The sequence below is a fragment of the Dreissena polymorpha genome, chromosome 14 (assembly GCF_020536995.1).
Source record: "Dreissena polymorpha isolate Duluth1 chromosome 14, UMN_Dpol_1.0, whole genome shotgun sequence".
Lineage (NCBI taxonomy): Eukaryota > Metazoa > Mollusca > Bivalvia > Myida > Dreissenidae > Dreissena > Dreissena polymorpha.
In genome coordinates, this window is record NC_068368.1 from 18645368 (window position 1) to 18672578 (window position 27211).

At 35.1% G+C, this 27211-nt stretch overlaps 2 protein-coding genes across 4 annotated transcripts in view; one reads left to right on the forward strand and one right to left on the reverse strand.

The window, feature by feature from the left end:
- Positions 1-27211, reverse strand: part of LOC127856857 (dynein axonemal assembly factor 9-like) — a 128058-nt gene that overhangs the window by 24922 nt on the left and 75925 nt on the right. Inside the window, exons 13-17 of the mRNA XM_052393015.1 lie at positions 16907-16946; positions 9363-9447; positions 6052-6179; positions 2530-2687; positions 1482-1552 (exon numbers count right to left, since the gene is read on the reverse strand). Of these exons, the coding sequence (XP_052248975.1) occupies positions 1482-1552; positions 2530-2687; positions 6052-6179; positions 9363-9447; positions 16907-16946 (482 nt within the window). The remainder of the gene's footprint in view (positions 1-1481; positions 1553-2529; positions 2688-6051; positions 6180-9362; positions 9448-16906; positions 16947-27211) is intronic.
- Positions 23765-27211, forward strand: part of LOC127856882 (rhodopsin-like) — a 43097-nt gene continuing 39650 nt past the window's right edge. Inside the window, exon 1 of one of the 3 annotated variants that reach the window (XM_052393062.1) lies at positions 23765-24199. The gene's annotated coding sequence lies outside the window, so the exon portion shown is untranslated. The remainder of the gene's footprint in view (positions 24200-27211) is intronic. The other 2 variants (XM_052393060.1, XM_052393061.1) reach the window with 2 other exon arrangements.

Sequence of the window (27211 nt, forward strand, 5' to 3'; positions counted from 1 at the left end):
TTAAGTTTGTTGTAGAAAGTTAAGAAATGTAATAAAGGTTTTGTATGACTAAGCATGATGTTGAAGTTTGTTTTTTTAATTTGCTTATATAGTTCCTGTCATAATAACACTGCCATCAAATACTGTATGACTGCATAACAGTTATTAAAAAAAGAATCAAATAAACATTTAATTATTATTATTTCCAAATTTCTAAAAATTAAAAAAGGCTTCCTAGCAAATAAATTGAATTTTGCAAGCAGAGGTTCAACAATTTTGGATGTGATTCAATACGGCAGTCATCTAAGAAGTTCAAGCTCTTGCTAGTATTATTACATTATATTATTGCTGGTGTGATAGAAATCGCAAGTAGCCTGTCTATATAAATTATATATGAGATTGCCAGTTAATCATAATCCTTGAAAATTTTGTCAGTGTGTCAGGCATTTAAAAAAACATTTTATATTGATTATAAGTCCTTTGTTTATGTCTGGATGCCCTTTAATTATTTGTTGCTATTAGCCTTGTTAAAAGTCTGTCATGCCATTCAATGAATAGAGGATTATTTTAATTTTAACTTCAAAATATTATTCTGTGCACTGCAATGTTCTGTTAGACATGCCTTATCCACTCCAACATAGTCAATTATGGCATTAAACATTTTGCCCATAAAACTAAACAGGTGATGTTTATTTCATTATGATAAATGTTCTTTGTTATGCTCGTTGTAAACTTCATCCCCGATCCAAGTCATTAAAACTTTGCTTTTAAGAAAGGCGGTGATACATTTAATTAAAATTATTTTATGTGATTTTTAACTGCATGTTTCTTTTGTTTACCACATAACATCCACCCAACTCATTCAATACTGGTCGTGATTAATTTCCATCAATATGTGACCCTGATCCTAAAAAATTACAGCAAGAAAAAAAGAGTCTTCTTGATTTTGTGTAAAACTCAGCCCTGTATTATTATAGAGCACAATTTGGGCAGAAAATATAGGAGCCTGCCAGACAGAACTTGGAAAAGTAAAGCCCTACCTCCATCCATAACATTTCTCATTAAATATACATCATTTTTTTAAAGTACCCCAGGCAGCTTTACAACCTGAAATCCACGAGTTTGTTGAAGATACTGTTCCCTGATATATCAAGAGAATCTGAACTAGCCAGTTGTGCAAAATTGAACAGTGCAAGACTAATGGGGTTGTTATGCTTTCTATCAGTGTGAGCCCTGTCCTGGGACAATAGAGCTTAGTGCAGTGCATGGGCATTAAGTGTTGTGCTAGATTCAATTGTGCAGTCTGCACAGGCTTATCAGGGAAGACACTTTCCGCTTATATGGTATTTTTGTTTTAAAAGAAGACTCTTCTTAGCAGAAATCCAGTATAGACGGAAAGTATTGTCCCAGATTAGCCTGTGCAGAATACTAAATCTGGGACGACACTAAACGCATTTGAATTAAGCCCAATTTTCCAAAACAAGGCTCCAATGAGGACTTACCGCCCAGGAGCGATATCGGGGGATGTGATCTGTCAGCAGCAGGAATGAACCGTCCAGTCGACAGCTGCCATCTGACACAGCAAGAATAAACAAAGAATTTGTTAACCCTTTTATCCCTCACATCCAGCATAAGGCCATAAGAAAAGCACATAAAATTAAAGATCCTTCTTGCTAGATTCTAGTTTGAAAGGCTTCATTTCCAACCATAAGATTGGATTGATGAGCACTAAAACCTGAACGAACTACAAGATATTTCCAGACTGGTCTGGTTTTATTTTGGTTGCATGTAGTCATTTTCACTATACTATTGAGCAGGCAACTGTTAAGTAAATGCAAGTGGAAGCAAGAGTGATGGTGACACACTTCTTTTTTCAATTTAATAACAAATAACTGCTTTTAATGAACACATTTGCAGCACAGATTTTACAATCCTAATTGTGTCAGAAAATAACATAATCAAGTCTTCTTTAACAGAAACTGTGAATATGAGAACGTCCTTTTTAAAATGTAAGCATTACATTAAAACAGTTTTAATATTGACACTGCATTCTCAACAAAGAGTGTCAATGTCCTAACAGTCTGTTAAACTCTGATGTTTGAGTCTATAAATGACTCTGAAAAAACAAGTGATTCCAGGGTGATGAAGTAGTCCGGCACTCAACCAACTGTGCACACTGACCCGAGAAATGAATCTGAGAGGGCCATCTTAAAGAATTTACCAATTTATGTCAATTTGCATTAATATTAACCACTGAATACTGTAACAAAGAATGTGAGCAGCGCCCTTGGAAAATGGATCTTAATGCAAGTGCGAAAAGTGTTGTCTAAGATAAGACTGTGCAGGCCGCACAGGCTAATTAGGGATGACACTTTCCGGTTTTATGGTATTTATTTAAAGAAAGTCTCTCCTTCTAAACAAACAAGATTAGGCAGAAAGTGTCTTCCCTAATAAGCACCTGCAGTCCGCAAAGGCTAATCTGGGACAACCCTTTACGCACATGCATTAAACCCTATTTTCCCAGAGCGTCACTCTATGTCAATGCTGTACCAGTCTGCAAGACCCTGATCTCTGAGTCTACAAACGACTCTGAGAAGACGAGAGACCCCAGGATGTGGCCAGGCTGGGAGACGCTGTGAACGTCAGAGATCACTATGGAGGCCATCTTGACCAGCAGGCTCCTCTCACCCTCCAACAGAGGCTGCTGTCTGGATACAGGGATAACACATTGTTGATAGTATGAGATGCATTCTGAGAAAACTGGGCTTAATGCGTGTGCGTAAAGTATCGTCCCAGATTAGCCTGTGCTAATAATATGAGCCTTGTTCTGAGAAAACTGGGCTTAATTCATGTGCGTAAAGTGTCATTCCAGATTAGCCTGTGCAGTCCGCACAGGCCAGGGACGACACTTTCAGCTTTTATGACATTTTTCGTTTAAATGAAGTCTCTTCTTAGCAAAAATCCAATTTAGGCAGAAAGTGTCGTCCCTGATTAGCCTGTGCAGACTGCACAGGCTAATCTGGGATGACACTTTACGCACATGAATTAAGCCCAGTTTTCTCAGAACAAGGCTCATATGATAATATGAGTCTCGTTCTATGAAAACTGACTTATGCATGTGCGTAAAGTGTTGTCACAGATTTGCCAAAGCAGTCCACAGAGGCTAATGAGGTAAAAAACTTTCAGCCTAAAAAGGATTTTTATTAAGAAGAGACTTTATTTGAACAAAAAATCCATAAAAGCGGAAAGTATCGTAACTAATTAGCCTCATCTGACTGCACAGGCTAATCTGGGACTACAATTAAAGTACAATTAAGCTTTAAAGTCCCGTTTTTTTTTCAGAACCTTGCTCATATCAAAATTTAGCAATTACACCAAGTTTAACATGATTTTGCAACTCTTAAATGTAAAAACAATTAATAATCTTCATTGTTAACAATTATTTTATGGTTACAAAAATATATGACATTAAAAAATTACACACTACATGCAGATTGCTTAATCAGCATTGCAATTAATATATATATTCGCTGATTCAAAACTGTCTGTCCTTTATTCATGTTTGAAGTCAGAATGACTGTGGACAAAATTTACAAATGTTATTGAATAAATCTGGAAGCAATGTTCAACAAGAGGTCCATGGGTCCTAAGGCACTCCCCTGAGACCATAAGGATATAAACTTTTCTGACAAGGTTGAGTTCAAAATATTGAAATACTTTATGAAACATAAAGTATACAGTATAAAGATGCTTTTAAAAATCTGACCTAGTGACCTATTGTTGGTGCCAGTTTCAACCTCAGCCAGATGTTCATTAGGACAAATGTTCTGACCAAGTTAAATTAAGATTGGCCAATAAATGCCATTAGTGTTAACAGGGTTTCAATATACCCATAAAAGGAAAACTGACCCGCCCCATGGCAGCCATGTTTTTTAAGGAACTGAAAACATTCTTAGAATTCAAAGATATCATTAGAGCAAATGATATGAGCAATGTTTTGTGAAGATCGGACTGTAATTGTGCCTTCTACAGTGTTAACAAGGTTTACTATAGCTATAAAAGAAAATTGCCCTGCCCCCTGGCGGCAATCTTTTTAAATGGACCAAAACCATATTTAAACTTGGCAAAAATATCATTAGCAAAAATCTTCTTACCAAGCTCCATTAAGATTGGACAATAAGTTGGTGTTATTAAGGTTTTACTACAGCTATCATAGCAATATTAGGAAAACTGCCACGCCCTCTGGCAGCCATGTTTTGCACCAGACTGCCACCATATTAAAACTCAGCTCAGATATCCTTTGAACAAATGTTCCCCCAAGTTTAATGAAGATTGGACTTAAAATGTTACATCTGCAGTGTTAACAATGTTTTACAATAGCTAATATAGCCATATAAGGAAAACTGTCCCGCCCACAGACAGCCATGTTTTTTTTTAACAGACCGATACCATTTAAGAACTCAGCCGAGATATCTTTCAAACAAATATTCTGTCCATGTTTTATGAAGATTGGGCTAAAATTAAGATTTGTAGAGTGTTAACAAGGTTTTACTGAAGCCATATAAGGAAAACTACCCCGCCCCCTGGCGGCCCTGTTTTACAACGGAATGGAACCTATTTCCAACTCAGCCTAGATATTACAGGCACAAAATGTTCTGACGAAGGTTCATGAAGATTTGACAATATATGTGGCTTCTAGAGTTTTAACAATTAGGGTAAATGTTGACAATCCACAACGGACAAAAGGCAATCACAAAAGCTCACCATGACCATGTTGTGCTCAGGTGAGCTAAAAATGCGAGTATCAAGCACACAGTCTATAGATGACAATCCTTACCATACTTGTCATCAGCACACATTCCCTATATAACATTACCTGCAATTCATGTCTGTAGCACACATTCTTTATATATCGTTACCTGCAATTCATGGCTGTAGCACACATTCTCTATATGACATTACCTGCAGCTCATATCTGTAGCACACATTCTCTATATGACATTACCTGCAGTTCATGTCTGTAGCACACATTGTCTATATAACATTACCTGCAATTCATGTCTGTAGCACACATTCTCTATATAACATTACCTGCATTTCATGTCTGTAGCACACATTGTCTATATAACATTACCTGCAATTCATGTCTGTAGCACACATTCTCTATATAACACTACCTGCAGTTCATGCCTGTAGTACACATTCTCTATATGACTTTACCTGCAATTCATGTCTGTAGCACACATTCTCTATATAACATAACCTGCAGTTCATGTCTGTAGCACACATTCTCTATATTAAATTACTTGCAGTTCATGTCTGTAGCACACATTCTCTATATGACATTACCTGCAGTTCATGTCTGTAGCACACATTGTCTATCATTACCTGCAGTTCATGTCTGTAGCACACATTCTCTATATGACATTACCTGCAGTTCATGTCTGTAGTACAAATTCTCTATATGACATTACCTGCAGTTCATGTCTGTAGCACACATTGTCTATCATTACCTGCAGTTCATGTCTGTAGCACACGTTCTCTATATGACATTACCTGCAGTTCATGTCTGTAGTACAAATTCTCTATATGACATTACCTGCAGTTCATGTCTGTAGTACACATTCTCTATATGACATTACCTGCAGTTCATGTCTGTAGTACACTTTCTCTATATGACATTACCTGCAGTTCATGTCTTTAGCACACATTCTCTATATGACATTACCTGCAGTTCATGTCTGTAGCACACATTCTCTATATGACATTACCTGCAGTTCATGTCTGTAGTACACATTCTCTATATGACATTACCTGCAGTTCATGTCTGTAGCACACATTCTCTTTATGACATTACCTGCAGTTCATGTCTGTAGTACACATTCTCTATATAACATTTCCTGCAGTTCATGTCTGTAGCACACATTCTCTTTATGACATTACCTGCAGGACATGTCTATAGCACACATTCTCTATATGACATTACCTGCAGTTCATGTCTGTAGCGCACATTCTCTTTATGGCATTACCAGCAGTTCACGTCTGTAGCACACATTCTCTATATGACATTACCTGCAATTCATGTCTGTAGCACACATGGTGAAGAAGGTCTTAGATGATGACTGCTTGAATGTGTCTACCACACAGTCTTTGGCAGACCTGCAGGTCTCTTCAAATGTCTCCAGGGCAACTTCTTCAGCCTGAGAACAATTATACAATATCAAACTGGCTTTGCAATTTCTTATTCATTATTTTATATTATACATTTATGAACAATTAACTAGAATAACATTTCAGTAGAATTTATTTCAGAACATTTGTGTACATAAGATATGAACAACGTTTGGAAATCCCAACTCAAACACATGAACAGCAAACATGTTAATATGTTGGTTTTAGCACAACACTATGAATTTCTTTGTCAGTTATTTCCGGAAAGAAATCAATGCTGGAATTATTTTACATTCATCTATCTATTTATATAAAAAAATTAATATTGTTCATAGATATTCAGCGTTTTTATAAGCCATGGTCTTACAATGCAATTGAGCAAACATAAATATTAGGGATGGCAAAATTATTCGAATAACCGAATATTCGATGAATGGTCAGCATTCGAATAATAACAAGAGCACCGCCTTGCGGGTGCAGACCGCTCATCTATTTTCTTTTTAAAGGTTCATTTTCAATCACAAAGGAGGGAGGGGTGGAGTGAAGAGGGGTGTATTGTGTGGGGGTGTGGACATTTATTACATTATCTTCCAAAAATGCGAAAAAAAAATGGGGGTGGGGGGTGGGGGGGGATTCTTGGGTGCGATGGTTGGATGGTATTTCAAACATAAAACGTTTTTTTAACCGTTTCAAAAAAAAAAATGGGGGGTGAGGTGGGGGGGTATAGTGTGAGGGTGTGGTGGTAATGATGATCTTAAAAAAAAAAAAAAAAAAAAATTAGGGGGGGGGGGGGGGGGATTCGGGTGGGGGGAGGGTGGGTGGGGGTGGGGATTCTTGGGTGCGATGGTTGGACGGTATTTCAAACATAAAATAATCAAAATAAATAGTTTTGTTTTTTAACCGTTTAACAAAAATAATTTGGGGAGGGGGTGGGGTGGGGGGGGGTATAGTGTGAGGGTGTGGAGGTCATTTGTGAGATGATCTTAAAAAAAAAAAAAATAGGGGGGGGATGGGGGGGGGGGAAGGGGGTGTCACGGGCGATGGTTTGGGTGGAGTCTATTGTGGTATGTCAGGTAAGAGTAGTTTTGTCAAAGTATCAATCAATTCTAATCATAAATAAAGAAGTTATGGCAATTTTAGCAAAATTTAATAATTTGACCTTGATAGTGAAGGTCATTCAAAGGTCAAGGTAAAATTCAACTTGCCAGGTACAGTAACCTCATGATAGCATTAAAGTATTTGAAGTTTGAAAGCAATAGCCTTGATACTTAAGAAGTAAATTGGATCGAAACACAAAATTTAACCATATATTCAAAGTTACTAAGTCAAAAAAGGGCCATAATTCCGTAAAAATGACATCCAGAGTTATGCAACTTGTCCTTTTACTGTACACTTATGATAGTTTGCGAGTGTTCCAAGTATGAAAGCAATATCTATGATACTTTAGGGGTAAAGTGGACCAAAACACAAAACTTAACCAAACTTTCGATTTTCTAAGTATAAAGAGCCCATAATTCCGTCCAAATGCCAGTCAGAGTTACATAACTTTGCCTGCACAGTCCCCTTACGATAGTTAATAAGTGTTGCAAGTATGAAAGCAATAGCTTTGATACTGTAGGAATAAAGTGGACCTAAACACAAAACATAACCAAATTTTCAATTTTCTAAGTATAAAAAGGGCACATAATTCTGTCAAAATGCCAGTCAGAGTTACATTACTTTGCCTGCACAGTCCCCTTATGATAGTTAGTAAGTGTTGCAAGTATGAAAGCAATAGCTTTGATACTTAAGGAATAAAATGGACCTAAACACAAAACTTAACCAAAATTTTCAATTTTCTAAGCATAAAAAGGGCACATAATTCTGTCAAAATGCACGCCAGAGTTATCTAAGTTTGCCTGCCCAGTCCCCTCATGATAGTAAGTAAGTGTACCAAGTTTGAATGCAATAGCATTGATACTTTCTGAAAAAAGTGGACCTAAACGCAAAACTTAACCAAAATTTTCAATTTTCTTAGTATAAAAAGGGCACATAATTCAGTCAAAATGCACGCCAGAGTTATCTAACTTTGCCTGCCCAGTCCCCTCATGATAGTAAGTAAGTGTACCAAGTTTGAATGCAATAGCATTGATACTCTCTGAGAAAAGTGGACCTAAACGCAAAACTTAACCGGACGCCAACGCTGACGCAGACGCCAAGGTGATGACAATAGTTCATAATTTTTTTTCAAAAAATAGATGAGCTAAAAATGATATTCGCATATTCGCATTTTTTTTCCAAACATAATTTCACCAATATTTAATGAACTGCGAACCGCTTACTAAAAAGCAACCAAAATCACTTGGGAGTAACATGTTTGACGTGACGTTCTTCGTGTCAAACTGATAACGCGGCCCGTATCGGTGTTGATTGCGCAATGCAATATACACGCTCTAAGAAAGGCCCTGACTGTTGTTTGCCAATGGGGTGCCAATTCATGGTTTCAATAGACTGGCGAATAATAATTAAGTTTTGTGATCACAGTATGTACAGCCATTAAAATGTGTGAATTACTCAAATCGCGCAATGCAATATACTAACTATACGAAAGGGCCCGAACTGTTGTTTGTCAATAAGGTACCAATTAAGGGCTTCAATTTACTTATGAATAATAATTTAGTTTTTGTGATCACAGTTTGAACAGACATTTAAATATGTAAATTACTCAAAAGTAACAGATGATATAAATTAAACAATCATCAAGGAATCATAATTCAAATCTGAAAATGCCACCAGCCCCTTCTGCAGTATGGAATACTTTACATGGTCTGTGGATAAGAAGACCGCAACGTGTAATGTGTGTAAACTTATTTTTACATATGCGCGGTCTGCTACAAATCTTTGGAATCATTAAAAAATAAATAATCTATGACACGATGTTTTTCATTCTATTTGTGCCCGATTACAGTGTCGGTCATAGTATTAGTCGAAAGCGATACAATTATTCGATAGCAACGTTAATAAACAGCCTCGTATTTAGCAAACGGATATAACTTACAAACCAATGGAAATTAATACATAACAAGGTAAAAGCAATCCAGCCGTATTATGCAAATATTCGAATATTCGATTGAATGAATTTGCGAACATTCGAATACCGATATTGGTATTCGATGCCATCCCTAATAAATATATTTAAACTAAAATTATTTATAGAAGAATGGATTTTATACCTGTTTGCAAGACAGTGTGCTACTATATGCCTGTATGCCTGTAAGTACTGCATCCACCATGGCCCCATAGAGCACAGCTAGCAATCTACAAATAGAGCACATGACAGCCATACATGAATGTGATATTGCTCTTATGACATTCTAAAACAGCAATCTAATACGATACTTGCTAATTTTCTGAAAACAAACTTATCCGCAACAAAACTATTTATCAATAATGAAAAAACAGAGACTAAAAACTTTAACTTTGTAAAAAAACAAGATGTGTTTGTGAAACACAATGTCCCCCTATATGCCGTTTGACCTTGTAAAATGACCTTGACCTTGACCCTTCACTTCTCAAAATGTGCAGCTCCATGAGATACACATGCATTTCAAATATAAAATTGCTAGCTTCAATATTGCAGAAGTGACATTACATGAGCAATTTTGACCCATATATTTGACCTTGAAGGATGACCTTGACCTTTCACCACTAAAAATTTGCAGCTCCATGAGATACACATGCATGCCAAATATCAAGTTGCTATCTTAAATATTGCAAAAGTATTCATAAAATTAGCGATTTGGGCCACATATATTTGACCTCTGACCTTGAAGGATGACCTTGACCTTTCACCACTCAAAATGTGCAGCTCCATGAGATACACATGCATGCCAAATATCAAGCTGCTATCTTCAATATTGCAAAAGTATTCATAAAATTAGCGATTTTGGCCACATATATTTGACATCTGACCTTGAAGGATGACCTTGACCTCCCTTGACCTTGACCTTTCACCACTAAAAATGTGCAGCTCCATGAGATACACATGCATGCCAAATATCAAGTTGCTATCTTAAATATTGCAAAAGTATTCATAAAATTAGCGATTTGGGCCACATATATTTGACCTCTGACCTTTTAGGATGACCTTGACCTTTCACCACTCAAAATGTGCAGCTCCATGACATACACATGCATGCCAAATATCAAGTTGCTATCTTCAATATTGCAAAAGTGTACATTAAATGAGCAATTTTGACCCATATATTTGACCTTTGACCTTGAAAGATGACCTTGACCTTGACGTTTCACCACTCAAAATGTGCAGCTCCATGAGATACATATGCATGCCAAATATCAAGTTGCTATCTTCAATATTGCAAAAGTTATTGCAAATGTTATAGTTGGCGCAAACCAACCAACCAACACACCAACCAACAGACCAACAGACAGGGCAAAAACAATATGTCCCCCACTACTATAGTGGGGGACATAAAAATAATCAAATAAAGGATATTTTGCAAAAATGAATCACAAATTACTGTACGTCTTCGCTTATAAGACGGTTTGACTATAAGACGAGACCCCAACTTTAGGTCCCAGATCAGCTGTATTTTGCTTGGCCTCGCCAATAAGACGGGGCAATTTTTTAAGTACGAAAATCGGTAAAATTTCAATAGTCAAAATTTGTTGGTCGGCCATTTTGTTAGTAAGTACAATACACCAAGTAAGCTCGTTATCGGATTTGTTCCCTGATTTATGTCGTCCTATTTTAATGCCGAGTTATATGTATATTAATATTTTTTAGTTTAGTTTTTCAGGTACCTGTACTCGACGTTTATGGCTATTTGTAACATTTATTTATACTTACATAATAATCATTGTATTATTCTTTATCGCACGCTGACAATGCAACTTCAACAAGAACAACAGAAGATGGAATTCCTTTTATATCAATTGTATTTGTAGAGCATTTTTATAAGTTTGGCATGATCATATGTATACATAAACAGCACGGCAGCACAGTTGGTGTATGATTTCGCATACTCAACAACCTTGAGCTTAAAATTTACGTCATATGATGCTCTCTTTTCCTTCATGGACATCTTTTAGCGTAATGATCAATCGAGTGCAATATAATACTTTGGAAATTAATGACGATTATGAAAATCGGTGCGTGTAACATCTCTGATTGTATGATTGCGTTCTGTAAGTTTGCAACCAATCAAATTACTAAACAATTAATGTATGCATCATTTTGACCTATCAAATACAAGGTAAGTCACTTTATCTTAATAAATAAGTGTTGGAGGTATAATGCCATCTGCGTCAATTTAACACCCAATTAACGGCTAAATAAACACAAGTATCGTCTGTTAGTTAGTTGTTGGCTGTTTATAGCACCAGGCCATGTGTAAGCCAGTAAGGGGTCAGTACTATCTGTACTATGTGTCAATAAAATTGCGATTTAACGGCTAGATAACGGGTACACATGTTGATAGTCAGGCAATAAACAAACTGTCATCTTTGAGAATAGTGTTTTTACAACATTGGGAGTTTTATGGGAATTTGACGAGTGCTTTTTGCAACAATTATTATGGTGGTATTATTATTGTGGCATGCTGGTAATTAGATGCCCTTTTTTCTGTAAACACTGAAACAAATAGGTGCTTTATTTTTGAAAAATTACTGGTACAGATTTTGAAGAATGACGTTCGGTTACCCTGCATTCCCTGAAAATAGAACAAAATATGCAAAACAGTATTCATCAAAATGAAAGTGATAAATATAAATAAATAAACCTATATTTTGGATTTTTACAACAAACGCCTCCAAACTAATCAAATTAATGACATAAGCGATCTAACGCTGATTCTTCACCGCCACAGTAGAAACGATCCGCAGTAAATTGCTGCAAATAGAAAAAATAATAGAACACTGATAACAGTTTTTACTCATTTATACACATGTGTTTAAATAAATCTATATTTTTATTTAATAATAAACTCGCGTGTATTCCAAACAGATTAAAAACATAATGATATAAGTGGCGTATCTGCTATCAGAACGAAAGTAGTTTCTTATTGTCATCAGAAATACGGTTATCACATCGCAAAAATCGGTAAAAACTCAGTTTTTTTCTGAGGACGCTCTTATAAGACAATCCCCCCACATTATGCCTTACAATTTCAGGAAAAAAAAACATCTTATAAGCGAAGACGTACAGTAAATAATATTCTTTTTCAACCCATACTACGGGTACAATGTGCTCTGTAGAACATGTCCCGTCTGTAGATCTGCCGCGGAATCATATGGAATTCTATGGAAATCGTTTGATGGAATTCCGTGGAGTATTGGCACTAACTTTCCATCCGATTCCATGCAATCAATGGAAAAGTGAAAAAAAAACAGAAGAGGGACTTGATATGGGATGGAATTCCATAAAATGCCGTGGAATTCCATAGAATTCCGTGGCATTCCATAGAATGCCGTGGAATTCCATAGAATGCCCTGGAATTCCATAGAATGCCGTGGAATTCCATAGAACGCCGTGGAATTCCATAGAACGCCGTGGAATTCCATAGAACGCCGTGGAATTCCATAGAACGCCATGGAATTCCATAGAATGCCGTGGAATTCCGTGAAAAGGTATGGAATTTAATAAAATGCTGGAATAAAATAGAAAAAAAACAGATTATAGATTAAAGGCATTTCATTGATTTTGAAAAACAAATGTGAATGTAACTAAAGGTTTCATCATAGAAGTTAAACAAGAACAAGATATGGCATCAATCATAAATCACACACGTGCAGTCACAGTACATATTCAAAAATGAGTGGTTTTACATTTTCTTAAAGTACCAACTCTCTTAACCACAGGCATGCATGCACACATTCAAAAACACATCCATAAACATGCACACATATACAGGTGAGAAAAGAAAAACTTATAAAAGGCACAATATAAAACATAGAAGTAGAATTTTACATTTCTCTTATGACAAGTATACTTCCTTTCTCACATATGTTCATAAACACACACAATTACATGCACACACACACATCACGCACAATTGTTCTCAAGTTTTTTCTCATAAATTTTAACGTTCAACAACTGTTCCTTATTAATTCTAGAACACTTTCAGTATGATAACAGAAGTTCAGTTTTAGTTGATGTGTTCCAGTACAATTCTAGAAAAGTTCCGAAGGTTAACTTCAAATATTTAAGTTTGAAACCAACTTTCTAGAAAACAAATTCGCATGCAGACAGCCAGTATTCAAGTACTGAGCATAGTTAATAATAATACATAACAAATTAACAATTGTTGTAAATTTGTTATTTATTATACTATGCTCAGTAATGTTGAACACGGACTTTATTCAATTATCCAAGTTTCAAATTCCTAAATTAAAAAAATATAATAAATTAAGACAAAAAACAAACACAAAATACAATTCACAAAATAAATAACTGGTCTTTTTTATACAAGAAGTAACCAAAATAAAACATGTCACCAGCCACAGACTGCCAGGCTTAACACAGAGGCTAGTTTTTAAAAATGTTTGTCCAAGTCTTCCACTGCCATTTTCCTTTTCTTCTGAGAATATTGAACACCAGTCACTGCCTCCGGGTTCTTTTTGGTATGAGGTACATTGTATACTGCTCACATGTGCTCTACAGAATAAAAAATCATAAAAATGTCTAAAGCAAAGAGTTATTTTCATTCAAACTATAACAAGAGATTGCAAAGAAATATGGCCCCCTACTTGTTAAACTTCACTATTTTAAGTTTGTTAAATATATTTGTTGCCATAGCAACCAGAATTATAAACAACATGAAATGACGTGCAAAATGTCCTTATTGTCATCTGTTCATGTTTCAAGTTTCATGAAAAAATACTTAGAATTTTAAAAGTTATCACAGGATCCAGAAAAGTGTAACTGACTTAGACCAATATATTGAATTCCAAAAAGACAAAATACTTTCAGGTGGTTAACATTCAATAACTTATCTAGCCCAGGGCATGACAATATTTACCATGAATTTGTGGCCCTGTAAGTCCTTTAGGTAAATGCGCTTAAAGAGCCGCTTTGCTGTTGGATTATTTCCCTGCCAAACTCTGCAGTATCTTCCATCAACTGGTCAATGGTAATTAAAGCACATTATGAAAATGTATAGGGAACGTAATTCATGAATTGTTTTAAATATTTAGTTGTTAAATGGTCTTTAGAAAGAGAACTAAAAACAAAGTGAATTCATCGCAAAGCACTAAGCATAACTTAATTTGTTGGTATGATTAGTACAAATTCATTATTGCTATAATTAGAATGATGTGTAATTCTATTGGTATGAAGATGCACACTCAGATACCTAAAAACCAATTCCATTGGTTTAATTTTTTATTTACAAGCAAATATGTTGAATTGATATCCCCCGCCAATATGCTTCTGGACACTATTATATTTGACACTCAAACAAGCATTTTTTAAAGATACAAAGGGCCATAACCCCGTTTTTAACAGATGGTGTACAGTGCCATTTGGCGTGCATCATCCTCTTATCCATATGTATACTCGAACCAGGTTTCAATGAAATCCGCCAAAGCACTTCCAGGATATGGCCTTGGACACACAAAAAAGCATTTTTTCAAGATACAAAGGGCCATAACTCTGATATTAACTAATGGTGTACAATGCCATTTGGCATGCATCATCCTCTTATCCATATACATACTCACACCAAGTTTCAGTGAAATCTGCCAAAGCACTTCCAAGATATGGCTACGGACGGGGGATAATAATAAACATTAACACCATTAATGAGCATTGAGTGCTCAACATGCACAGTACAAAACTTCCTTAGCCTCAGGTCTATAACCTTGCTAGATAAAATTCTGATACTACATTCAACGTTATTAATTTCTCCACATAGGTCTTATTACTTCCTTTTTCAACCTGCAAACTCCACTAAGTGAAAATTTGGGTGACAGCTGCTTTTTAACTAATATTTGCCATACTAAAACCTCAAATATCACATAAAAAGGTCTACACTAATGTCATAAGAAGATTAAATTTAAAGGAATATTTAGAAATAATAAAAATCACAAACCTTCAGTTGTTGTTCTATTCCTAGACAGACTGCTCAAACACTGTATGCATCACTCTTTAACAATAATTCATGTCACTTTCCAAATGATATAAATACATAAGTATTTTAAGAAAGTGTTTTTAATGGTAAAAATAATGAACTCTTCTGTTTGTTAAATTTCTTTAACTTTATTTTAACAAGTTAAACCAGTACATTTTCCACCATGTTTCATGTTTCAATCTAACAGGTAAACTTTCTGTATTTGAATTCAGCCAATTAGAAAAGGCTGTTATATCTTATAACCAATAGATTTGCAGCAAACATACCCAACATCTGACTCACTGCACAAGCTGGGCTTATCAGATAGATTGTTATTTGACAACCTGGACTGGCTGAGTTTGATATTGAGAAAAAACAGTGTGTATACCACATGGACAGGGTTAAGGAATTTAAACTTGTAGAAATTGCTTTGAAAGTAACAACTACTCCTACTTCTGCAGAACTACTACTTTAATTACTACAGCATCAACAACACCACCACCAACAACAACAGCAACAATAACAGCAGCAACAACAACATCAACAGCAGCAACAACAACAACAGCAGCAACAACAACAGCAGCAGCAACAACTGCTACTACTGCAACAACTGCTACTACTGCTACTTCTATTGCTACTACTATTGCTACAGAAACTGTTAATGCTACTACGTCTACTACTACTACTACCACCACAACCTCTACTGATATAAAAAACACTACTGCTACTACATCAATTACTACAACAACAGCACCTACTACAACAACAACAACTACTACTACTACTAATACAGCTACTACATCTACAACTACTACTGCTGCTGCTGCTGTCGCTACTATGAAGTCTATTTGGCTATTTGTAAGTGTAAGGTGTTCTATATGTGTTCTTATTCCCAATTAGAACTTTTGTAGAACTTACTGGTTCTTAAAGCATTCTAGATGTGTTCTAGAACTACATTTTAAAACATTTTTAGAAATTTCTTGACCATATTTTTTCCTTGAAATGTTCTAAAAAGGTTCTTGAAATTATTGGAACAGTTTCAGTCCTAAGCCATTTTCCATAAATGTTCTGGATTTATTCTAAAAAAACTGTTTTGGAACAATTCCAGAACATTCGTTTTAGAACACAAATATGGAACAGTTCCAGAACTGTTCCAATTTCTAGAACAAATTTATATAATCTTTATTGCATTTTCTTTTAAATACAAAATACATGATGCAAATAAATTCATACATGTTTTAAAATACAAATACATTTCAGACAACCACAAAAATTTTCTAAGTTATTTTCCATTGATTTCCATCCAAAAAAATGTATAAGTTATTTTCCATAATGATTTCCGTTGATTAAAATGGCTAAGTCCAACTTTCCATGGTGTTTTCCATACATTCCGTGGAAATGCATGGAATTTTAGTCGAGATTCTGTGGAATTCCATAACAGCTTCAGATGGAAAATTGGCAAGTGGATGGAATTCCATCAAATTCCATGGATTTCCATCAATTTCCGTAGAATTCCATAATATTTTCTATGGAATTCCATAGAAAAGTGCTAATGACTATGGCAGATCTACAGACGGGGTAACAGCTATGTGTGCTGAGAAAATATTACCCTTGCATGGAAAACAGGGCTTATTTTGCAAAGGCTTTACCTCATGTCATTGTGCTCTGCATATTCAGTGATCTTCTGCTCTGAAATAATAATAATCACAAAGACATAATTAACCTAAATAAAACAAACTCTTACAAATAAAGCCTAGAATACAACAAAATGTATCACTAAGACACTAATGTCACCACTAAATAACTAAATAACTCTGGGAAAAGACACAAGTGTTGTGTTACAGACATAAGGTGAACTTAATTTATAAAGAAAAATCACTTTGTTATAGTGATCATTTTTACCATGTATTTCCTCCCCAATGCCAAATTACGTTATTCTTCAAATGCAAACATCTATTTCATAATATCAACATAAATGCATAAACTTAAAATTTCTAGTGTGACCTTAACCTTTAAGCAAGCAACATAGTTAATGCATGCAACGGTTGGAAAACCTTTGTTCCAACTCTGGCGTAAATTCTTTTTAACCAGTCAAGGAACAGGCTTCATTCACCACCACAAAACCTCATTAACCTGCACACTGAACATGAAAGAAAGCAACTTTTTGGCCAGCAATAACAAATACCAAAACATAGAACTACTCAAATATTTGGTAGATTAGGATAATTGGATGCAGTTATTGTCAGAAACAAAAGAGAAACAATGTTAATTTGCCCCTTAACCATAATGGTATGTCATTTTCAGGAATGCATTTACTGGAACAATTTTTCACAAATATCAGTTGGTTCTGTTATTGGCAAATCACCATTATGTTGGTGACACATGAGTTTTAATTTTTTTAATAAATCTTATTGCAAATATATTCTTGAACATAAAATAGTCTCTGTATTGGTATAAAATAATATTTACAACTGTACATGAAGTACTCTAAAACCATCAAAAATAAATTCAAATAAACACTAAAACATGGCCACCAAATTACCAGATACGATTCATGTATCCTTTCAAAATCATAACGTGTTAAGACAGATGAAAACGAGAAGTATGACAACACTACAAAACCAGGTTTGAAATGATTAGCTTGTTAATTAACTTTTATTTACAAAATATAAACTTCAAGCGCATACGCAATTTTGGAAACATTACTTAATCCAAAATCAAAATTTTCATGAGCAAAACACCATTTTTGAATTTTTCAGTTACAGTGACCTTGACCTTGATCTGACTGGCCAGAAATGGCATTTTAGGCAAGGTATGCATGTAAACACAAAATGAAGCTATTTTAGGCAAGGTATGCATGTAAACACAAAATGAAGCTATATTTTAGGCAAGGTATGCATGTAAACACAAAATGAAGCTATTTTAGGCAAGGTATGCATGTAGACATAAAAAGGAAGCTATTAAGCAAAAAACATTTTTCTATTTAAAAAAACAGTGACCTTGACACAAATTGCCAACAATACAAGTTTGTTGCTTGATTACAAGATTGTAGAACATTTTATTCATTGAACATATGTTAGATAAACTTAAACAGTAGTAAACCTTTTTAATAAATTCTATTAAAGCCACACACCTTGAAATAAAATACACGTTAATTAATACATATGGATGCAATTTGAAAGTGTGCAAAATTGTCGTTAAATCTATAGCCTAGTTAGCAAGTAATTTATTATTTTTCAAACGGCTTGTAAAACCGAAAGTAGGATTTCCACGTATACATGTGTGCGTCAATTTCGAAAAACGTGATTATTTTTAAGTTTTAAAGCTCAAAAAAGACGGATTTCTATCTTCTAACCACCATATATATTATAATTGGCTTAGATAAAATTAAATCTATAGCCTTGTTAGCAAATAATTTATTATTGTTCAAAGGGTACCGCTTTTTAAAACCGAAAGTAGGTTTTCTAGACGTATACGTCCGTTTCGACAAACGCGATAATTATTTTTTTGTTATTAATCGCAAAAAAGACAGATTACTTCATTGTAACCACCAGATATATTCTAATTGGCATATATAAAATATGTTTCTTATTTATTCTTAAATTTACTATGCCAAATAAGGTGTGTGGCTTTAACAATTTAACAAGTCTCTATTATATTGGTCATTTTCTTCTTTTGAGAAACATGGGCACATAAAAGTGCTCAAGAATTTCATAAACACAAATGTTCCCTCTTTGTTTCAAGTCTAAAATAAATTTGGGCACATACAATTATGTAAGTATTGAAAGATTTTATGAAATAAACGTCCATTCGGGAATGGGTATTCCAATTGAACATGGGTATATCACCTATGTGTGCACACAGTTCTAATGCAGATAATTTCATGCACAATTTTCTGAGACAGTGTAAGTAGTTTTTTTGGAAATCAAATAATAAAAGTGTTTTGTTTACACTAGCTAGTGCAGTCGTCTGCTCCATTTGCAATCTATGTGGAAGTTTAATGAAGAGGACAAATCAAATGTATGGAATATGGATACATTTGGATTATTTTAGTTGAAGTAAGATTTTGAACTGCAATCATACCTAGGTTTTTTTATTTTTGTTGTATTTGTACTTATTTTCAATCGTAGTATTGGTAGTTAAACAAAATAATCAGAGCGCATGCCTGTGACGTCATCATGAGAATTTTGCTTTTAATGTAAACAAAATCGTAGATAATAGATACCTATCGATTATAGGTCACAGTTAGATAATTATGTGACCCTGGGGTGTGACGATTTTTGACCCCAGGGGTATGATTTGAGCAATATTTGTACATTTTTGACCCCAGGGGTATGATTTGAGCAATATTTGTAAAGGACACAAGACAATGTTTCACACCAAATGTTAAACCACTGACCCTTGTGGTTTATGAGAATAAGATTTTAAAAGTTATATACTATATAAATAATGCGAACTCTGGGGCACTGCGCGTTTTCACTCCAGGGGGCATTATTTTTAGCAAAATAAGTTGAGGACCAGTAGATGATGTTACAAACCCTGATCCTTAAATCATGTGACCCCTAATAATGGCCAGTTTCCACCTCAAGAGCATGATTTCAACAATAGTTGGGGACCACTAGAAAATCTTACAAATCAAATATTAAAGTGATATATATTATGGGCATCTAACTGTTTATAGGTGTCTATATTTTTGGTGTTTTCACTTCATATATACTTATATTTGTTAATACAGCATCAACATACTAAAACAATATCCCTGAAAGAGAAAAATAATGCATTTGAATATCAACCGTATTTTAGTTTTGACAGCTGACAACAGAAATGATTCGATTTACGATGTGAATCTAAATTGAGTTTTAGTGCAGATTCGTTCATACGATACAAAGAAACTATTTTGTTTTACGGATCATTTCGCCTTAGAGGACTGGGTTAGTCATGTAAAATATTGAATATAATATATATTTATATAAACAACTGGTAGACAGAGGAGTTGCAGATAATTGGTCAGTAACCACATTTTAACTAACTATTTTAACCTGTTAATTCCTTTCAGCTCAATACAACAGTAAAAAATGCACATAATATCATTTTAAACTTAGCATTGCTGTTAATTAAGGAGAAGATTTGTTAAGTTTCCACTTTAAAAATCTAGTTTTAGCTCTGACAACCTCAATATGCAGTGGACCAGAAAGATTCAAACAACTGTGAAAGAGGGTCATCCAAGGATCAATCATGTGACGTTTTGTAAAAAACAACAACAACCAAGCAACCACCATACAGTGTAACACCAAATATATAACCATAACACTTGTGGTTTCAGATATTGTTTAAAGTTATTTACTGCGTTAGTCATTATAACTGATGTAACCTGTGAGGCGTAGCCCCTTTTTACCCCGGGATATAAAAAATTAAGTAGAGGACCACTCGACAATCTAACGCACTTAATATTAAAGCCCAGACTCTAGCAGTTTTAGAGAAGATGTTTTTTAAGTTTTCTGTCAAAGGGTTAAGGAGAAGAAGTTCTTTGAAGAAAAAGTTAGTGCACAAACCTAACACACTTCAGCTACTAACTGAGATCTGACATCGCAGGATCTTAAAAGCTCCCCATGGGTCCTATGTACTCAGGTGAAAGTGAATGACCCAAGGGTAAATTCTGTGAAGTTTCATTCAAATCTGCCATGCGGAGAGGTCCTTAAAAAAAAGGGCTTTTTGTAAAACATGCATGCCCCCCCATATGGGATGTCAGTTGTAGTGGCAGCCATTGTGTGAATATGTTTTTTGTCACTGTGACCTTGACCTTTGACCTAGTGACCTGAAAATCAATAGGGGTCATCTGCCAGTCATGATCAATGTCCCTATGTAGTTTCATGATCCTAGGCGTAAGCATTCTTGAGTTATCATCCGGAAGCCATTTTACTGTTTCGAGTCACTGTGACTTTGACCTAGTGACCTGAAAATCAATAGGGGTCATGTGCCAGTCATGATCAATGTACCTATGAAGTTTCATGATCCCAGGCGTAGGCATTCGTGAGCTATCATCCGAAAACCATTTAACTGTTTCGAGTCACTGTGACCATGACCTTTGACCTAGTGACCTGAAAATCAATAGGGGTCATCTTCCAGTCATGATCAATGTACCTATTAAGTTTCATGATCCTAGGCGTAAGTATTCTTGAGTTATCATCCAGAAACCATTTACTATTTCGAGTCACTGTGACCTTGACCTTTGACCTAGTGACCTAAAAATCAATAGGGGTCATCTGCCAGTCATGATCAATGTACCTATGAAGTTTCATGATCCTAGGCATAAGTATTGCTGAGTTATCATTCGGAAACCATTTGACTATTTCGAGTCACTGTGACCTTGACCTTTGACCTAGTGACCTGAAAATCAATAGGGGTCATCTGCCAGTCATGATCAATGTACCTATGAAGTTTCATGAACCTTGGCATAAGCATTCTTAGAGTTATCATCCGGAAACTGTTTTACTGTTTCGAGTCACTGTGACCTTGACCTTTGACCTATTGACCTGAAAATCAATAGGGGTCACCTGCCATTCATGATCAATGCACCTATGAAGTTTCATTATCCTAGGCCTAGGCGTTCTTGAGTTATCAGACCGACAGACTGACGGACCGACATGTGCAAAACAATATACCCCCTCTTCTTTGAAGAGGGGCATAACAAGTTGATAGTACATTAATATATAATTATTTCCAAACCAATTTTCGCGCACCGAAAAACAAAAAACTAGTTGGCTAAAAGAAATTTTGGGACAGCGCTAGCCCTGGTAGATAGACCCCACAACACCAGTACATAATATAATCTGCAAATGTGGTCCTTTGGAAGCATAAACTGCATCCAAGAACGAGTCAATGTGACCTTGACCTTTGACCTAGTGACCTGAAAATCAATAGGGGTCATCTGCCAGTCATGATCAATGTACCTATGAAGTTTCATGATCCTAGGCGCAAGCGTTCTTGAGTTATCATCCGAAAACCATCTGGTGGATGGACAGACTGACTGACCTACCAACATGTGCAAAACAATATACCCCTCTTCTTCGAAGGGGGCATAATAACGCACATGTACAGACTGACGGACAACTGACAACATGGTTCCCTAACACCTCTTTATGTAGACTTTGTGACTTTCTGATTATATTTAAAGACCACCATTCAGTTTGTGTGTATATTTAACGAAATATTGATTTGAATCGACATTTGAATTTTACATTTAAACATATTTAGTTCCTGAAGTTTAACACTTTCCATTAGTCAACAAGAGATGGGTTTGACAGAAACACAATGCCCCCTACTGCACCGCTTTGAAATAAAATTTCTATTTATCATTTGGCAGGTATAGAAATCATATCCCTTTAAAGCTTATTACTTCCCTTGGATTTTGTCCAACCCTTATCAATGGACATATTTTTTTCTTTTTCATAAAATAATTAAAATAATAATAAAATAAAATAAAACATAAGTCCACAGGTATGCAATGAACCCTACAATTCACAAATTAGTACAGGAAAGAAATGATAATTATATCATTTAAAAAAAATCTTTGACAAATCAATGATTTGAGTTATAAATAATCAAAATAAAAAATCTGTACAGTAACTGTGAAAAGAACTTAAATTCTTGGTAAGGATATATATAATCTGAGATTTATAATTATATAAATTACGTCCCTTGAAAATAATTGTCTCTAACAAATCTCTATTTTTAGTAGCAAAAAATTAAAAGCCTCTACTGTGACTGTAGATTCGCCACTCAAAATGTGCAGCTCCATGAGATACACATGCATGCCAAATATCAAGTTGCTATGTTCAATATTGAATAATTATCTCCCTTTAAAGCCTATTTTTTTCCCTTGGATTTGTATTTTTGACCTTAGACCTTGAAGGATGACCTTGACCTTTTACCAGGATGTGTTTGTCAGAAACACAATGCTACCTACTGCACCGCTTTGATTTATTTAACAAAAATATATACGTGGGCAGGTCAGATAACTATGTCCATTTAAAGCTTATTACTTCCCTTGGATTTGTTTTTTCGACCCCCTGACCTTGTTTTTGACCCGGCATGACCCATATTCGAACTTGACCTAGATATTGTCTAGATACAACTTCTGACCAAGTTTCGTAAAGATTGGATGAAAACTATTTGAATTAATGAGCGGACACAAAAAGTGTGACAGACTGACAGACAGACAGACAGACAGACAGAAAGACAGACAGACAGACAGACAGACAGACAGACAGACAGACAGACAGACAGACTGACAGACAGACTGACGGACAGTGCAAAAACTATAAACCCCTTTTCTTCGAAAGGGGGCATAAAAATATACTATGTATTTCAGTAGATTATTTTATCATTGATGTGTCTCATCAAATTAAACAAAATATACAAAGTGATCTTTAATCATTTAAAACCATATCACACTGAAAATAGATTAACAATACCAGTACCAGTATGGTATGGGTACCTGTGATAACTGAAGTAGGACAAGATACACACTCACATGACCAGATTTCGCATGACATGGGTCAACTTGATTGAATATCAACATTTCAGCTAACACAAGACTTGATCAATAGTGGCGAAATGGCTTCCAATCTGGAGGGCTCAATTCACAGAGGATCAGACTTGTTCTATGAATTTTATTGTTTCATCTGTCAAGAAAATGAAAGAAATACAGAGGCTGAATTCCACTGTGAGGAATGTTCTAGATTTTACTGTAGCAAATGTGTAGAGTACCATAACTATCTTTACAAGAAGCACACAATTCTGGGCAAGGAAAACATCAGCCAGTGGCAGGAGACCAGTGTGGATACACTAGAGCAATGTCAGGAGCACAAGAGGGAACTGACAGGCTTCTGTGAGGACCACAATCAGCTGGTATGTCACGCCTGCCATATCAACAATCATCAGTAAGTACTAGGTACTCTTTATCAAGATCTTTTTGCGCACATCTAAACCAATTTTTAATCATCCTTCATATTTCTGCAAATGCTGTACAAATAACACAAGGCCCTCAATTAAATTGTTTGCCCATTAGTAAAACATAAAGAGTACTTAAATATCTTTTAAAAAGATATGCTTTGACAAAATCATTAATTAAGTATTGTTGAAAATGGATGCTCGCCTTGGTTTGACCTTGAGAAAATCTATTATTAGCCTTGATGAACTTGACCCTAGTGACCTCAAACCTCATCAAAAGGTAGAGGTCCATGCAAGATACCTACATGCCAAATATGTAAGAGAGCGCTTAATGAGAAACTGTAACAAAAGTGTGACGAAAGGAAGGAAGTAAGGAAGTAAATAAGGACAAACTGGCAACTAAATGCTTCCCGAAAATTTTCAGGGAGCATAAAAATATTTTTCTAAAAAAATCAGGTCCACATTTCAAGCCATAACAAAGTCATCATATTTGGGATAGTGTTGTAACCTTGACAACCAACTTGTTGATCTGAAAACTGATAGGCTTCCTTCTTTCCTCACTAGTAACAAGCATACTAACTTGGGTATTCTCAGGTCAAGGCATTCTCTAAATACAGTGAAACCTTGCTATTAAGACCACCTGTGGGACTTTTGAAAAGTGGTCTTAATACAGAGTTGGTCTTTTTATTAATTTGATGGACAGATAATACAAAAACATTAATATTCTATGAATTTTAATATTTTTGCATAAAATATAACAGTAATTCATTTATGCAGTGTACAAAGATAATATGTCCAGTAAGGGTATCACGTTTACCAATTTTTCTAAACGTTTAAACGAAATTAAATAAACGAAACGTTACCGTTTAAACGGTATCCCTATGTCTGTTTTAAAAGCATCAGTGCCATCGCATCTCCAAACTGGAAGTAGCAATTATTTCCGGAAATTATTTAGTGCATATCCCATTCGCGCAATGACGTCATATTAAAACCAACTGTTCTCGTCGTTGTCGAACCATTGGGTCACACTTTGTCTACTTACATGCCGTAATATTTTGTAACAAAGACGAATTAATATCGAACCAACATTCCTTAAATAAGAGTAAACCGGTTTTTAAGTTGTCAATGTTTTACTTAACACGATGTACATCAAAAGATGCATACTTCAATTTACTTCAAAATATTCCTATACGGAGATTGTTCGCCATATATCTTGAAATGAATGTTGATGAAGAAACGTCGGAAAAATTTCCTCGTGCACTTTGTGCCGACGCGCGTCCAATGGTCAAGGCGATTCGAGTCATGCTCATGCAACAAAAGGCGGGAATTTCGTGATGACGTGCGTTAAATATTCAAGACCTCTAGTCCGTACATGGTGTATTGTTATGTTAACGGTATTGTGAATAAGGGGCATGTGGTGCACGTGATACAATAAGTTTTTAATACGAGTCTTTGTCAGCAGCTGTTAACAAGCTTTGCAACGTCGTAACGTAATGAACTAAACTGATTTATATTGATATTGACTTTCGTTTAAACGTTTACAGTTTTTGTAAACGTTTTTGACCAAAACACGAATCGCAACCATTTAAACGTTGAAACGTGATACCCTTAATGTCCAGCTTTTCAAACAAAAAGTGGAAAATACGTGTACATGTACTTTTCATCATGACACTATCCTTTAGGTTTACTTAAAGAATTCAGCTGTTTTTTTTAGAATAGCTTGAACCTACAAAGTAAAATAAGAATATTTAGTATGGCTTATACAATTAAATGCTAGGATTGCAGACGACATTTCACATCTGACATATTTTTTCAAACAGCTAGAGCTTAAACAGTAGTTTATCACAACAGGCAATTTCTATTAAAAGCGCAATTTTTTTCTATGTTTTTTTTAGATTTTCCATCACTCACGTTGATCAAATCAATCTTCTTTTAAACACCACAATTTCCGTTTTCCCTTATCCCTTTTGAATAACAATATTGTATACAGGTTAGTTATTATATGCATCACGAACAAAACCATCTTACTCAATTATGCTAACTGTTAAATTATTTGCCGTATTTAATCTTCAAAGTGTGTACCAAACAATGACCAATTCACCCATTAAATAAGCGATTATAATAGCTAATTGTCAATCACGAATCAAATGTTAAAAAGAATAACAATTGCCGAAAATCAAACACCTGCATCGCAAATCGATGCCAAAAACAGTTGTCATGAATTGTGGTTAATTGGGTCACAATTGCTTCGTACACAAACCCATTCGAATCACAACACAAAATCAAGTAACTTGTGAAAATTACTGGTTGTTTGGCCGGTGTCAATTTAGAGCAATTTTGTTCATTGGTACTGATTAAAGTCAGGGGCGTAGATAACCTCCAAACATTGGGGAGGCTGTCCAGTTTCTGTACTGGGGACATAAAGAGGTTTTAGTGTATTGTCCATTACCTGGGTACTTTGTAGTATACTGAAAAGTACCCGTGGTACTTTTGAGAAGTACTGAAGCGGACAATAACCAATCGTGTGTTATTGACTCATTTGGCATTTGATATATATACTAATACACCGGTACCATGTTATATTATATTCTACTTGTGAATGTCTCATCATTTTCTATGGCCCACTTATCTATAAGAGTTCTTAAATATGATCAGGTATGTACACCATTTTAAGGCAAATAAATCTAACAATATATGTATTCAGTACCTTTGTCCAATTCAAGAAATTTGTGAACCAAATGCTGATGTGATCCCAGGACGGTTTTGTTTAACGGTAGACCACGTCACACACAGCATACCAAGTCTTAATGTCAGACTAGTTAAAACATTATTTATAACAGTGAATAACAATAAAGTCAACGTTTAAGATGTATAATAATAACGCAATGCGTACTTTTATCCAATGCAAATGCAGAGCTGAAACTAATCAGCAAAATTAGAAGAATAGCCCGTCCTTTATCAAAACACCAACAGTGCAATCACAAAAAAGAAAAAGAAAACAA